Genomic DNA, 17266 nt, shown 5'->3' with positions numbered 1-17266 from the left:
ATACTTGTCACATCCACCGTCCTTTGGAAGTCTTCAAACAACAACAGTAAGGCTGATCTATACTGCTCAGATGTCATTTCTCCATTAATGCGGCCAGAAGGGTAGGTGCAGAGTTTTTAATGCGGTGGTAGCAGTTTTTTTCATGATATTTCTCATGCGTTCTTCTTCCTCTCTATAGTTGTGTGGAACATATCTTTACCCAACAGACCTTTCAGAATTCTCTTCCAAACACCATGACGCGTCGTACGATCTTTACTTGACTTGGCAGAGAAGATACCCCTCCTCGGACAACCCCATCAACCTTTCTAGCAAGAGCTTGCTTGTGAACTTCAAGGATCTGCTTGGACAGATTAATACCTCTAAATTAGGCCCAAGGCCCAAAAGCATATTTTGACCATTCTGCCCCCACAGGTACAAATTGTACAATTGTGTAGTTATGGAGGAAAGAACAAGTTAAAAAATAATCTAAACTAAACCCATCCCATTCCCATTTTCTCCCTTACACTACAACAACAATAATGAAACTTGAATTTTTCACAGCCAACCATGGTTGGCTTCAACATTGACACTTTTGGTAGTTTAGGTAGATGGACCACTTGAGCTTGATTTTTCAGAGTGGATCCCACTTAGATTTTTTTTATTCATAGCGACGATATATTGAGAGGTGACCACTGTAGATTAGGCAAAGACTGGAGACGAGAGAGGGATTAAGGATGGGAACAACAAATGATTTTATTTTGTTTTCTATTAGATAATAATTAGTGAGTTAATGATGTGTAAACTATGTTAAATTCATCATGTGAAATTATACTTAAAAATGTTACATCAATTACCAAGATGCCATGTCATTGTTCGTCAGCCACGTAGGCAATAGAACTAATGACAATTCATAAAAGGACTAACATTGGTCATTTTTTAAACTTGAGCAACTAATAGCACTCACTTGAAATTTAAGAGATTAATTGCGCACACAGAATAAACTTTAGGGACCAATAATGTAGTTTTGCCGCTAAAAAACCTAATTAGAACACGTGGCAAAAACCTAGAGCGAGTAAATCAAAGTACACACTCACATTTCTAAAGACACTCCCTCTTTCTCAAGAGAAAGTATACCATGTTTCAATAATACCAAGTCAACATTTGTTTTGGTTTTTCTTCACCAAAATTATTGTCACTTGTCCAAAAAAGAGCCACCTCATATTACTCCACCAACACATAAAAAGACAATCTTACCTTATATTACGCCACTTATTCTTTTTCCTCCCACAATGCTTCTTCTTCTTTCAAGTTTCAAATTTAATTCCCAAAATGAAACCCTAAAATATTTTCAAATCCATGCCAAGCGCTCTTGCCTTCTTCCTTTTTCTAATCTAATTCCCAAAATAAAAAAGATTACTCCTCAGTTCTCTCTCTCTCACCCAAATTCCCTTCCACTTGCAACGGCCTCTTCCATTTCTTCTTTGTCGCATTGCTCTCCCCCCACCTCTGCCTTGGTGGTTTTTAGAGGATATTAAGGCTGGTCTTGTTGGATCGATGATGCTTAGCAGTGGGTGTGAGAACCCAAGCCGGAGGTGGGGAGAGAGCAATGTAGCATAGAGGAAATGGAAGAGGCAGTTGTTGGGTGAGAGAGAGGAAAGCGGAGTAACCTATTTGATTTTGGGAATTAAATTTGAAAGAGGAAGAAGGAGAGAGAGTCTAGTAGGGATTTGAAAATATTTTAGGGTTTCATTTTGGGAATTAAATTTGGAACTTGAAAAAGGAAGAAGGTCATAAAAGGAAAGAGGGTAAGTGGCGGGCTTTGAAAAAATTTCAGGGGTAAGATTGTCTTTTTCTTATGTCTAGGTGGAGTAAGGAGATGGCTTTTTCGGACAAGTGTTAATCAGTTATTGGTTAAGAGTCACCAAAACAGACGCTGACCTGGTATCAGTGTCTTTGGATTCATCGACTCTGAAGTCTGAAATGAGAGTTAGACCCTTAACTCTTGTCCCATCTGCCTTTTTCCTTAACAGTTAACAGCTCAGTTTAAACCAATCACTCCCTCTCTCTCTCTCTCTCTCTCTCTCAACTCTGTTTCTTTTATTTCTTCGAAGTGAATCACTGACTCTCTTTCTCTCTCTGAGCAATGGCTTCGTCTCTGACTACAGCTTCAGCCTCAGCTGTGGGCAAAGCCTCAGCCACTTTGCGTCCTTCTAACAACAGATATCACTCTCTCTCTCACCTTTCATTTCGTGTCTCTCCAAAACCCAAGCTCAGAATTTTCACCAAGGTAATTTCTCTTCCTCTCTCTGAGTTATGCCTTTTTTGGGTTCTTTGAAAATGTGGGAAAATGAATGGAAACTTTGATATTTATGTATTGGGTTTTTAATTTTTCTTTTATTTTAATAATCCAATTGGATCCTAACCCAATAGCGTTATTTAGCTTATTCAGCTGAAGGATTGTTTGTTTGGATGATGAGAAAATGTGGGAAATGAATGAAAATTGAAAATATTAATTTGGCTTTTGAATTTTTTTCTTTATTTGGGTAAATCAATTAATGTGTGTGTGTGTGTGTGTGTATATATATATATATATATTTTCTTATTGTTCAACTATTGTTGATTGGTGTTGTTTGTAAAATAGTAATACAGGTAGAAGCATACAGTATTGGCAAATTTAAGTAGGGCACCTTGACATGCTGTAGATATAAGTTCTGCATTGTCATAGAATTCTTTCTATGTTTGTTGAGGGATTTTTCGTTTTTTTGTTTTATTTGTATAACCCTTTTGGGGCCGTTGTAAATGGACAATAGCTTTTGTGTTTTTATAAGAAACATGTATGATTTCTTCATCTGTGTTAAAATGTGGAACAGGGTACAAACTTCAATTATACGAAAGGAAAAAAAATTCTGTAGTGCAAAAAGCATAGCAATGTGTTCTGTAAAGATCTTAGAAATAAAAAGCCTCCTTTTGGCCAAGAAATAAGTCTTTTTTTTTTTTTTTGAGATCCCAATGACTTATGTCATTAATGAATGGACGTAGATAGAAGGATTATAAATATAGGGAGACCAAGTCCAACAATCCTGTTGTCAGATTCTGTTGGTTGCATGCAGTTCAGGAAATGGAATGGACTAGATAGTATCTGAGTTTGAAATTTAGGTATCTGATGGAGAACTTAATTTTCCAATTTTATTTTTGAAGTTGCTGTTTCTAGTCTCATCGTACTTTAAGGAATTGATATGCCTTGCAACATGTTAGTGAAATGGCCTTTACCAAGTTGGAATATATCATTTTTTTTTTCTTCCCTCCCCGTAACTCTCAATTGAACTGGGAATGTGCTAGTGTGTTTGTGTGACCAAGGCTCTTGAAGTGTTGTATCTATATGAAATGAAAGTCTGAAACTGATGGCCATATTGTAGGGTTTACAACCTAGTCGGAATTGTTCCACTGTGGTAAATGCCCAATTGAATGAGGTAAGGTTCTTTCAATGGTCTCCATTAGAGGATCTGTTTTCAAATATTCATTCCTTCCTGGATACGCTTTTGGAATCACCTTTTGCCTTCAAGGTTGGCGTTGGTGGATCCTCCAATGCTGCCTCTACTCCCCCAGCCAAGTTGGAGGCAGTGACATCAGAAGCAAAGGATGCTAAGCCATCAAATGACCATTCTTTTGGAGCTTTGGCTAGAGAGGAATCAATCTCTGAGTTCATTGCTCAAGTTTCAAGACTTGTTAAGTGAGCATGCTGGATCTTTTGTTTCTTTTCTACTTTTATCATCCATTTCCAAGATGATAAATCATGTTTTATCTTACTTAGGCTTGTTGATTCAAGAGATATAGTGGAGTTGCAGTTGAAACAGCTTGACTGTGAAGTTATAATCCGTAAAAAGGAGGCCTTACCTCAACCACCACCTCCTGCGCCAGTTAGTTTGATGTATTCACAAACTCCAACACTAACCCAAACGGTCCATCCTGCACCTGCACCCGCACCCGCACCTGCACCTGCCCCAGCTCCTAGAGCGCCTACTCCATCTACTTCTCCTCCTGCTGTCAAGTCAGCCAAGTCCTCACTTCCACCTCTTAAATGCCCCATGGCAGGGACATTGTACCGATGTCCAGCCCCTGGTGAACCGCCATTTGTAAAGGTGAATTTTTTCTACTTAGTGACTTGGATTGGGATGATGATGCTTAGAGATTGTTGGAAAAAGTTTGGTGCTGCATCTTTCTTTTTTTCCATTTTTTTTGGGTTGTTTTTCTTACACGAGAAGAGGGTTATTTTAGGTTGGAGACAAGGTACAGAAGGGACAGGTAGTATGCATCATTGAGGCCATGAAATTGATGAATGAGATAGAAGTAAGTTTCTTCATCCAATCTTTGTTATTATTATTTTTTGATAGGTAATAAAAATTTGATTGAAAACAAAAGAGTAACTCTGCATGTACACAAGCAGTATACTAGGGAAGCTATAAAGATCGTTGCAATTTACATTAATATAGAAACTCCTCCAGAGAGTAAAATGAGTGACTACTTGAAGTAGCCATCCAATTATAAAGAGAATGAAGTAAGAAGTAAGAACAGTTTCTATATCTACAAAATATGAATGCCCAACCCAATGTGTGCTTCTTCCTTTCTCCCCGGATGTTCCACATGACACAGAGATGAATGACCCTCCATACATGAGCAATCTCTCCCAAAACCCCTGTCCAGCAGCCATTGAATCCACTAATCTCTCAGGCATAACACTCACTGAATCCCAAATAGACAAAACACCATAGACCATAGATTATACACATAAGGACAGTGAAGTAGTAACTGGTCTGTAATCTTCCCATTGTTCTTGCATATACAACATCAATCAACAAAACAAATTAACACTTCCAGAGATTATCCATGGGGGGGATTTTCCCTCAAGCTGCTGTGCATGTGAAGAAGAAACCTTAGTAGAGACCTTAACCTAATAATTCTCCACGGGAATACTAGGGCTGGTTGAGTAGATCTGATAATAGGACTCAACCTCAAAGCTGCACTCCTAGCCGGAAGCCAACACATCCAATCTTCACCATTCCTATTAATTTTTTGATGGACTAGAGAAAAGTGAATAAATGTCTGTAAAGACATCTCCCAATCATGGATAGCCCTAATAAAAAAGACATCCCTGTGTAGGATTCCATTATGACAACTCAGATAGTCTGCCACCAAAGGTCATCTCCCCACACCATAGTTCTTGCCAAAAAAAATGAACCATCCAAACTTTATATGAGACAATTTGCTATTCTATTTCTCTTCTCCATAAAATGACTTCTTAATTTTTCTATTAGTGCTTCTTATCATTCTCCCTTATCTTTGTGGTATGTTAACTTGAATTTGTATGAAGATGAAGTTAATATGGGATAACTACGACGTTAGGGTGCAGCACTGCAGCCTAGTGATTGGAGGCTTGGAATGAGTTGTAACTCCTAGGTTTGATCCCCCATAGAAGTTCCTCTGGATTACCTGATTCTGATGAATGGGGTCACTTATCCATGGTTTACTCCTCAAAGGTGGGTCCAAAGGGCCCTGCCTTGGTGAGCTTCCATGTCATAAAAAAATAAAATAAAAGAGGGATAACTTGTCTAAACTATTATATCAAGCTATGTAATTGTCTCTTTGTATTTTATTTTATTTCATTTTATTTTTTGGTTGGGCTAACTTGAACTTGTTTGACTTCCCATTGAAAATATCCCATGTGAAATTCTATCCTCACACAGTCTAGCATTCCCAACATCGACCATAATCTCAATCTCCATCAGTCTATGGCACAACGGCCTTGTAACTAATGGATAACTAAAGGGAACAGAGAGAGGAGAGGCGGGCCTAGGAGCATAGTCCTTTGAAAAGACTATGTTGGCAGATAACTAAAGGGAACAGAGGGAGGAAAGGTGGACCTATGGCCAGAGCCTTTTGAGAAGACTATGTGGCTGCTTAGAACACTCTGGTTGCCATACATTTCTCTCACTCTTTTGACTTCTTCCCTTTAGCTTCAACATGATTTATTTGAGTGTTTTTAGGCTCATGAGAGAGCTTTGACTACACTACTTCCTTACTGGTTTCAGGGTAGGAGGTTTAAATTATTTCTTCATTGATTGAATTGTTGGAGATGCTCACAGAAACTCTTTTGATCTTAACAAAATTTCAGTTGCAAAATTCAGCTTTGTGATTGAGAATCGAAGGAAAAATTGGAATTTATGTGCTTTAATCACAAATAGACATTGTCTTGGGTATCCCATTGTTAAACCTTGAGATTTATAGCTTTGATGGTTTTTAAGTGATCCAAGTCAATGAACAGTGTGATGATTGCCAAATGAGGACATATCGATGATGTTAGATGGCAGAGTAATGAGCTCATAGATTGATGAGTGAGGGTTAAAATGATAGACATGAAGTTATTAAAGCCTGTGTACAAATTGTAAATTTTATGGTTGTTCATATCTCTTAGTACTTATTGATGTTTTAACTTCACAAGACAAAATATCTTAGGTGTTATCTTGTACTAAATATTTCAACATTTAGCTTGGTGGAAGATATTGATGGATATGCTTAGAAGAGGGAGAGAGAAAAATACATGAGAATCCTCAGAAAGGACCTTTCTGCAACCAAATTGGGTCTTAAGTTTCAAATCATATCTACTATTAGAAAAAAAGAAAAAAAAGATTATAGACTAGTATGGCAATGAACTGGCTCACTTTTGGGAAATTTATGACATGAACTGTGTAGTGTGTACTGAGGAATCATGAGGGTAGGAGATCAGGTAATAGGCAACCTAATGGAAGATGGGTATGATATATTGTTTATTATGATGGACTGAAAATAATGTCAGATTAACAGTGAGAAGTTGTTTTTATATTATTGTAACCTTTCTAAAAAGGATCCCTTTGGACTCATCTCTAGCCAATAAAACCTATGGGCAACTGACCTCACCTGTCAGAACTAGTTGGGAAATCCAATGGCATTCACCCTTGACGGGCTAAGTAATTTATACTCATGCCTAGGAGGAGTCATCTTTCAGAATTCTAAGTGACTCAAAACATTACCACTATAGTTTTTTCCCCCTTGCTTCTTCTGTTGGTGAATTACAATCCAAGTGGATTTTGAACTAATGACTGCAACCTCCGTTCTATTCTTAGGGAAAAGGATTGACCTAGAGCTCTTTGCTGTGTTTCATATTAAACCCTTAAAGTATAAAAAGGTATTAGTAAAAGTGTGCTCTATGCACACTTAAGTGCAAAGCACGAAGCACCAAAGCTCCAACACTTTTGGCTCCTAAAACAAGGCGCATTCAAAGAGGTGCACTCTTGTGATTTTTTGGGTCTTTTCAAAAAGCTCAAAGCGCACTTTTTTGAGCTTATTTTTTAATTAATAAATTTAAAAAAAAACCAAAACTGAATGGTATTATGGTGTACTGCTATACACTTCTATGAGACCCATTTGGGCTGTAATCACTCCACAGTCCACCATTGATCTTATCTATACTACTATTTAAGGGGTTTTTCTTGTTTGGTATTCTCATTCTTATGGTTCAAAAATACCTCTACACTCTGTTTAAACAAAAACAAAACTTGAGGATAATTCTATAAAAATATATCTTTTAACTCCCACGTAAAAGGTATAACCACTTATTTTCAAATCCTAAAATTTTAGGATCTTTTATCTCTCTCTTTTTTTTTTTTTTTAATTGTGGTTTCCTTAAATTTTCAATTCTCAGGTCCCATTAATTTTTTTTGTCCTTTCAATTCTCATGTGTTTTTATTTTTTTTTTACTAAAAAACTTCTCTATTTGAAAAGACTATTTTCTATTTGAATTCATATACTCAATTTTTTTATTAAAAAAAAAACTCTCAATTTAAAAAGTTTGTTTTATATTTAAACTCAAATACTCTCAATTATGTTCGGTTACACACTTACACCTTCATTTCTTTTAATTTTATTTATTTATTGTTAAACTCAAATACTCTATGTTCGGTTACTCCTTCCTTTCCTCTTTTTTTTTTGTCCTTTTTTTCAGGGAAGTACATTGGGTTCCTTGAAAGAAAAGAAATAAAAAATGCCAAAAAAAAAAAAAAAATCTCCTATCAAAATAATGGTTTTTTTAATCTAAAAAAAAAAAAAATATAGATAAACTTCTCCCTCACTACACAAATTAAAACTAAACTGTTTAAAACAGTTTCCTACACCTCCCACTAACTCACTTTCAAAACACAACCCTTTTTTTTTTGGATAAAACATTCAAAACACAACCTTAACTCAACATTCAAAAAGGCTGGGGAAAAAAAAACAGAATTCTTTTACAAAATGTATTGGTACAAAATGACAGAATAAAAAATAAAGGCAACAAAAGACCAAAAAATTCTATGAGGGATGATCAAGATAGCGTTTGCAAATCAATTGAAGACATGTTAATCTTCAGCACTCATAGGAAGAAGACAAGGAACAAGGGTTCTTTTTCTCACTTACATTTTTTAGCTAACCAAACACAAACAAGTTTGCTATTATACAGCTATTACTTGAGTCTCTGTGATTATTTTCTTCAATATTTATTTAATTTTTCTTTCTTAGTTGTCTATGCTAAATTGCTAATTTTTCATGGGTAATTGAATCATTGAAAATTATTAACCTTAGAAACAAATGGAAGAGCCTCATGTGCATGCTTAGAGGATTGACTAATTCTTATAAACTTATACTTATGAAGTGATTAAATTATTAACTAATATTAGTAATTAGTCATAATGCATTATAGCTACTATAGATTCATGAAAGGATTCCACAAAAGTACTCATATCTATTTGATACAAAAAAAATAAAGGCGAAACTACATTATTGGTCTCTGAAGTTTTACCCTATGAGCGCTATTGGTCCCTTAAGTTTAAAAAATTAACAATGTTAGTCGCAACAAAGGCCTGGCTACCTCGAATTAGTCACAAAATTTGTGGTTTTTCTTTGTTGTTATGGGAAGTTCTATTTTCTTTTTTGTTGAGTCCAAGACTTACGAATTCTTAGTTGAGGAGGGAGGTACTTATTTCATGTTATGCATTGTTGAGTGAAATTGGGATTCTCTCCGATCAGTTTTCATGGACAAAGAGAGCGCAAAGCATTTTCTAGCTATTGTGGAGGATCTAATGTCCGGTACAACTGTTGGTAACTTTGCACGAACCTTCAGGGATGGTGAGAAAGTATTTATTTTGCAATTGGGTTTGAATTCACATGGTAGTTTTTTAATGATCTCAAAAGTTATCCATGGTTGTCAGATAGGCTTTCTCGTGGTGCCAGAAGGAAAATTGGGTAGTGGGTGGAGAGGGGTTTGGATTTCATCTACGGAAAGCAATTGCTTCTAGGATGCTCACCATCAAACAACCATCCAATTTTGTCTTGAAAATGATAGTGGAGAATTCCAAATCTTTTATGTTGGCAACGATGGAGGGTGATTGAAGAGAGGGTAGTGGTAGAAGGAAAGGAAAGCAATTAATGCCAAAATTTTAAAGTTCAACCAAATCAAATTTGAGCAATCATAGCCATGATTCACGCAATTTGGATGCTGGGAAGAAACAACTGACGTCTAAGGCTAAATTTTCGGTTGAGATTACAGGGAACCTTAGCGGTGGCAATGATTTGCATTTAACGTTGGATGTATGCTTGAGTTTGGATCGTGGGCCGGATGGTGGGTGAGAGGTTAAGTGGTCCAAAGTTCAGGAAGTCCAGGAAGTGGGCCACATAGATAAGCCCAAGGATGATAATAATAGTAATAGCTTTATTAAGCCCAAAGCTCCCTTCAATGCAAAGTCCAAATTTAATCCCAAGCCCATCATAGTCTGGCGGCCCAAACCAAAACAATCCCTTCCAAATGGCGAGACCTAGAACCGAGGAAACTTGCTTTCGGCTTTGGTGAGCTTAGTGCGAGGTACTAGAAGATGTGATGTGGTTGACGAATCAAAGCAACCTCAAGCGGATTTCTGAAACTTGTCGATGCTAGCCCAATCGATGAAAGTCTTTGATGATGCTGATATTGACCTTATCGGCGCCGATGAGACCGATACAGAGTTTCTCCGCTCCAATGAGGCCAATGAGTCAGCAAACACCTCCAATGGTGAAGAGAACTTGCAGCGAGACATCCGATTGATACTTCAGGAGTGTTCTGGCAATGTTAGTAAGAAGTGGGGGAATTTAGAGCAGTGGGTGCTTGAACTGCAAGATGGAAGAAGAGTGGTGGTTCCGATTCAGATTTCTTTGCCGTCGAGTGAAGTCACAGAGGTTTTGGAAGAGCAAACCCAATTGGCCTTGGTTCCCTTGAAGTCTTTAGACGTTTTGGAGGTGTCATCAGCTTAGTTTGATGGGAATGAAGTACTTGTGGAGGATTGGGCTTTAGACACTTGTTTAGAGTCTGCTGAGCTACCTAACGAAGGGGGTTTGCCGCCTCTAGCAATGGAACCACTGGCCTTTTCTCTACCCTTGGCAATGGGAGGACAAGAAGTGGTGGGTGTGGAGAGTCCAGTGGGGAAAGAATCTTACTCTTAGTTGTTTCAAAGCAAATTTAACGGGTTTGATAATTTCTTGGGCACGTCCCTAAAAGGTTTGGAAAATCAAGCAACCACTTTCTTGTTGGCTGTTAAGGCTAAATTACACCGTAGGGCTGCTTTGAAAAAAAAAAAGCACATGAAATGAAGAGTTTTGGAGTGAAAGGTATAAGAGAGATGAAGGGCCTATTCAGTTCGATTAATTATGGTTCTACTTCAACTAGGCGCAGTGGTATTAATAGGGAGCAAGCTCTTTCTATTCCTAAATGAATCTGAAGATGCTTTTCTGGAATGTTAGAGGATTGAATGAGGTTGAGAAAAGGCTTCGGATTCGTAATTTTTGCGTGTATGGAGGCCTGATATTGTATGTTTGCAGGGGACTAAATTGAATGGATTACTAGAGGAATTGTTTGAAGTATATGGAGTTGTCCATATGTAGACTAGTTGTACATGGGTTCAGTAGGTGCTTTTGGAGGTATTGTCCTAAATGGATTACTAGAGGTATTTTCTGAAGTATATGGAGCTATCCATATGTAGATTGGTAACATTGGTTGTACTTGGGTTCAGAAGGTGCTTTTGGAGGTATTGTCTTGATGTGGGATCAAAGGGCAGTGGAAAAGGTGGAGGAAGCAGTAGGGTGTTTTTTCTAGTTTCATGCAAATTTAAAAATGTTGGTGATCAATTTGAGTGGGCTTTTACATGTTTATATGGGCCAAATTTGAACAAGAGGCGTAGGAAAATGTGGGAGGAGCTGACAGGGTTGATTAGTTGGTGGGATGTGCCATGGTGTCTAGGAGGTGACTTTAATATAATCCACTTCCCATCGGGATGATTAGGAGCTGCAAGTTATACTCGGCTATGTATGGATTTTCTGATTTTATCTCTCTTCATGGGGTGATGGATATACTTATGGAAGGAGGCCTTTATACTTGGTCCAATACTTCCTTTGCTTCTAGATTAGATCGGTTTCTTTTCTCTTCTTCGCTTTTGGCAGACCACTTCACTCTATTTTCCCAAAGAAGGCTATCTAGAGTAATTTTAGACCACTACCCAATTTTGTTGGACGGGGGGAGTCATCGAAGAGGTAGAACTCCTTTTCATTTTGAAAATATGTGGATGAGAGTGGAGAATATTGTTGATAAAGTGAAAGCTTGGTGGGCATCCTATTTGTTCCATGGAAATTTTAGTTTTATACTAGCTAAGAAGTTGACAGCTTTGAAGTTAGACCTAAACAAGTGGAATGAAGTGGAGTTTGGCAATGTTATTTTTAAGAAATAGCAACTCTGGAACAAATTGAATGATTTGGATGTTAGAGAAGAGATTCATCTTTTAATAGCTAAGGAAAAATTAGAACAAGTTAATCTACATACCGATATTGAAAAGCTTACTCTTTTAGAAGAGATTAGTTGGAGGCAGAAGTCTAGGGTACTATACTTAGGGGGGGGGGGGACGCAAATACCAAATTTTTCCCTAGAATGACTAATTCCAATTGAAGAAATAATAGTATTGAGAGCCTTGTGGTTGATGGAATCTTGTCTTCCGATCAAGGTATGATTGCTGATTGTATTACTCAATTCTTTATGAATTTATACTCTGAGCAGCAAGTTGTTCGACCATTTCCAGAAGTCTTGGTATTTCCAAGGATATCCGGTGATAATGCAGATTGGCTAGATAGACCCTTTGAGGAGGCAGAATTTTTTGATGTCCTACAAAATTTTAATGGTGATAAATTGCCTGGACTAGATGGGTTTCCAATGGCTTTCTTCCAAGCTTGCTGGGGAATTCTCAAACCTGATCTTATGGCAGTATTTCATCATTGTTTTTTGCTAAAGGTTAGTTTGAGAAAGTTTGAATGCAAAACATTCATCACTCTCATCCCTAAAAAAAAATTGCAGCAATTGAAGTCAAGGATTTTTGCCCCATTAGTCTTGTTGGGGGTTTTATAAAATCATTGCTAAGGTCTTAGCCATTGGACTTCGCATAGTCATGGAAGATATAATTTTAGCATCACAGAATGCTTCTGTGAGGACCAGGTAGATTCTTGACCCTGTATTTATTGCTAATGAATGCCTTGACAGTAGATTGAAAACTAGTTTGCCAAGGCTTCTTTGCAGATTAGATGTTGAGAAGGGTTTTGATTATGTAAACTGGGGATTTCTTACGTAGTTACCAGAACGGGGTGGGTTCTTTGTTAAATGGCGGCGGTGGATTTTCTTTTGTATTTCTACAGTTTGTTTCCCTATTCTGATAAATGGCCCTCCTTGTGGGTTTTTTGAGAGTTCTAGGAGGTTGAGATAAGGTGACCCATTGTCTCCTTTCCAGGAGCTCATATCCTTTTTGGAGAGACAATAGTTATACAACTAAAATGGGATGGTTGTAGGGGCTCCCTCTATTATGGTGGAGGCAATAAAAATTATGATGACCTAATCTTCTTACACTATTTTTAGAGAACATTTAACTGGATATCATACGTGTGTTAGAGACTTGTACTTGATCAGCTAAGTAAATCTTGCCTTGAAATAAGCAACTTATCAATTTCTACATTGAATTTTTATTTTTATTTTTTATTTTTTTGTTTTTTTATAATGCAAAGAGGCAGATTTGTTTGCAAAAAGCAAAAGGCAATATAAATGTTAGAAATCGTCATTAATCCCTTGTTGCTAATGGCTTTTGAAGGAGATGGCTCCATATGCTCTTCTAGGTATTTTTAAAGCTGACAGAGCTACCCTATCGATTTTTGAAAATTTGGCCAAAATGCATTTGTACTAGATTTGAATCTTTCCAGCAGAAAAAAACCGAAAAGGCAATTTGACTAGCTTAGTTGTACCAATGGCTTTGAAGTAAGCTCTTTTGATTGAATACTCCCATTAACCATGCTGAAAGTATCATTCTGAAAATGCTCCTGGGCATGAGCCTAAACTGCTTTAGCTTGTCAGGGGTGAACGTTCCTCAATTACCTGGCAACTAGTTTTGGCAGGTGGGGTAAGTTGTCCTGTAGGTTTTACTGGCTAGAAGTGATCCTTACATTATTTATTTATTTTTTTTAAAAGGTTTCATTCTGAAAATGATGAATGATTAGATTCTGTACATTTTTTTTTTCTTAAATTCCTTTTCTCTTTCTTTCCCCTTTTTTTGAATATATTTCGAGAATAAAGTGCTTCTGTGGTTGTAACATTCTGTCTGTCCTCTGTATGCATTATAATCTTCTGGAATCTGTCACCATTTATTTGTCTACATGCAACTAGTTGAGTTGAAAATGTCTTTCATTGATTAAATTGCACCAGAAATAAAAATCTCTCTCTCTCTCTCTCTCTCTCTCTCTCTCTATTTAATTTAATTTATTTTTTCAGGCTGATCAATCAGGAACGATAGTTGAGGTCCTTGTAGAAGATGGCAAGCCTGTTAGCATTGACATGGTAAGTTTTCTTTTTGCCCAGCTCAACTTATAATTTGAAGTACTGTATCGTGAATTTAGTTTCAGGTTCTATTGACTTCTTTTTGTCACGTTTCAGCCTCTTTTTGTAATTGAACCTTAGAGCTTGACCATCAAGTATGCTAATCGATGGACCAAATGGCAATTAGAAAGTGGGTGCAGTTGGTAAGATTATGAGATGCGGCATTGTTTCATTTTGGTAGAATGTTGTGTGAAATGAGATTTGGCTAGAGTTGAGAGTGACTTATTGTTAAATGAATTATTTAATATTTTGAAAATTTTTACTAGAACAGAAATTTCTCTCCCCTCCATGTTTGGACAATGTTCTAATAAATTAGTTGTATGTGCATTATTCAAGAAGCTCTAGATATGACATCTGTGATAGGTGCATTTAAGTCCAGTACCAGCTAAATGTTTCCGATTCAATTAAACCCCACCCCCTTTTTACTTTTTACACGTTTAAAAGGGACTTATTCACTTTCATTTTTTGCATTATGAATTTTTGATAACATTTCATGCCATTTCAGTGTTAAAGCATTGAGCTACTACCTAGGGTGGTAAGAGAGATATTAATCCCAATGCGGAAATGAGTTTGGATGATGCAAAAGGATTTGATTTTCAGCCCAAATTCTCCTTATGGGAGGGGAAGAAATTAGGTAGTGTCTTGGAGATAGTTGTATTGTCTCTTACTTTTTACCCGTCCAAGCTTGTTTAGATTAAAGGGGGAGGTAGGGGGATCAAGGGCTAGTGAAGAGTTGGTCGAAAATTAGCAAAGGTAGGGGGATCAATGGGGAGAAGTATGGGTGTGCGAAAAAATGAATGGACTGAATGAAACCGCCTTACTGAATTTAATTTTTCTTTTTTCTTTTTGGATCAATTCGGTTTCAGTTTAAATTTAAAAAAAAAAACCCGAAATTTACCAGTTTGTTCTCAGTTATAGTGAAAATTATATTGAACCAAACTGAAATTGATCGATTTATAATATTATAGGTAAAATACATTTAGTAAATGTATGTTACCTTAGTGGTTAAGGCACACATTTTTCAAGTTCTTGTCCCATTTTCTAACCCTGAAAACAACTTTATTTATTTTTTTTTTTTTCATTTTTTATGTTTCTATTATCAAAATGATGTCTTTTGGGTTTTATTTAAAACTAAACTTCTAAAACCCTAGCATCTCTTTCTCATTCAATTGCCCATCCCCATTTCCCTTCAATCGTTTTCTAGTTCTCCTTCTTGCCTCTTCACTCATTCTCTTCTCAGCTGCCCTTCCCCCCCCCCCCACCTCTCTCTCTCTCTCTCTCTCTCATCCCTTACCTATTTCTTTAGCCACCATCTTCATCTTTTAGGTGAGATGCCATTGGAGATTAGAAAAAGTGCTTCCACTCTTTTGCTTGGATTTGGTTTGCTAGGTTTATATTTTGACTTTGTTCTTTTTTTCTTTTCTCTAGATGAATTTCTTTAGTTTTTTCTTTGTTTGCTTCCTTAGAAAATAGATGAGATAAGGAAACCAAAAAAACCGACCACATTGACCGTTGTTTTCATGGTTTGGTGTTTTGCAGTTTTGTTTTTGTGTTGGTCAATATTGATTTTGAATTTGGCAAAATTGAGGGTATTGGTTCGGGGCAACATGGAGCCTCACACTGTCTGAAAACCGACCAATTATAGCCCTAGGGAGTAGTGTAGAGTTGGCCGAAAATTAGGCTTCTTTCTCTCCTCTTCACTCATCATCTCTTTTTAGCCGACTCTTCCCTTTGCTGTCTCCCTTTTCACTCATCCCTTACCTATTTCTTTAGCCACCATCTTCATCTTTTAAATGAGACGCCATTAGAGATTAGAAGAAGTGCTACCATTCTTTTTGCTTGGATTTAGTTTGCTGGGTTTATATTTTGAGTTTGTTCTTTGTTTCTTCTCTATATCAATTTTTTTTTTTCTTTGTTTGATTTGTTAGAAAATAGATGAGATAAGGAAACCGAAAAAACCGACCGCACTGATCGTTGTTTTCATGGTTCAGTGTCTTCCAGTGTTGTTGTTGTCTCGGTCGGTATCGGTTTTGAGTTTGGAAAAACTGAGGGTATCGTTTCAAGGCATCATGGAGCCTTACACCGATTGAAACCAATTGATTATAGCCTTAGGGAATAGTGTAGAGTTGGCCGAAAATTAATCTAATTCCTAACCAACTCTACTATACTCTCTCTCTCTCTCTCTCTCTCTCTCTCTCTATGTGACCCTCAATTTAAATAGACCATTAATGTTGGGAGTAAGTGCAATATGAATGAATTTTACTCCCTTGAAAGTGTTAGGATTAGTGCCCTTAAATCCTATTGTATGATGTTATGTAGTCCATGAGATGCATAGTATGTGATTTATGTGAAAAGTTACAGAAGATATAAATCACAAGTTTTTTGTAAACTCAGAATTATAGTTCGTAGTCGATGATAAAATTGGGCATTTCATCCATGAAAACTATAACATATCAACTAAGATGATTTGTCTTGATCATGGAAGTTGAGACTTCTAATTGGTATGTTGATATGTTTTAAGAGTTAAGACATATTGAACTGGACTGCTGTGAGATTTATTATTCTCCTAACGACTATCAAATGTATAATAAATCTCACGACTTCTATTTACATGAACTCTTAATCTTGAGAGAATAATAGACCTGATCATGAAGTGTAGATTACTTTGATATATCAAGAGTGAAATCTAAAGTAACGATCAAAACCTCAGTATGTTGGGTAACCACATTTAGTGTTGATGGAACATATATTCTCAAGATGGAGTTCATAGTCTCATAACGGAGATACAAAATATTCTCTTGAGATAAGTTTAATGGGTTTGGTGTTAGGATGTGTGCCCTTAAATCCTATTGTATGATGCTATGTATGACATTATGTATGACTTAATGTTATGATTAATAAAGTTATTTTATTTTTATCTAAAATAATGGTAACATGAATATTTGGACATTATCATATAGTCCATGAGATGCATAGTATGTGATTTATGTGATTTAGTTACAGAAGATATAAGTCACAAGTTCTTTGTAAACTCAGAATTTATAGTTCGTAGTCGGTGATGAAATTTGGCATTTCATATGCGAAGACTAACGTATCAACTAAGATGATTTGTCTTGATCATGGAAGTGTGGACTTCTAGTTGATATGTTGATATGTTTTAAGAGTTAACACAAATTGAACTGGACCGTGTGAGATTTATTATTCTCCTAACGACTGTCAAATGAATAATAAATCTCACGACTTCTATTTGCATGAATTCTTAATCCTAAGAGAATAATGGATCCGATCATGAGG

At 36.6% G+C, this 17266-nt stretch overlaps 1 protein-coding gene across 2 annotated transcripts; it reads left to right on the top strand.

The window, feature by feature from the left end:
* Positions 1–1935: 1935 nt before the first annotated feature.
* On the top strand, positions 1936–14310 carry LOC142608432 (biotin carboxyl carrier protein of acetyl-CoA carboxylase, chloroplastic). Of its 2 annotated transcripts, XM_075780210.1 has the most exons (7): positions 1960–2266; positions 3396–3449; positions 3543–3709; positions 3791–4118; positions 4255–4326; positions 13868–13933; positions 14030–14310. In XM_075780210.1, the coding sequence occupies exons 1-7, from the start codon at positions 2123–2125 to the stop codon at positions 14051–14053; spliced, it is 855 nt and encodes a 284-aa protein (XP_075636325.1). In that variant the 5' UTR covers positions 1960–2122; the 3' UTR covers positions 14054–14310. The 2 variants fall into 2 exon arrangements, with proteins under 2 accessions (XP_075636324.1, XP_075636325.1); XM_075780209.1 differs by having other exon boundaries at positions 1936–2266; positions 3396–3709.
* Positions 14311–17266: the final 2956 nt, after the last annotated feature.

This window comes from Castanea sativa, chromosome 8, assembly GCF_040712315.1.
Source record: "Castanea sativa cultivar Marrone di Chiusa Pesio chromosome 8, ASM4071231v1".
Lineage (NCBI taxonomy): Eukaryota > Viridiplantae > Streptophyta > Magnoliopsida > Fagales > Fagaceae > Castanea > Castanea sativa.
This window is presented reverse-complemented; position numbering and strand designations above follow the sequence as displayed.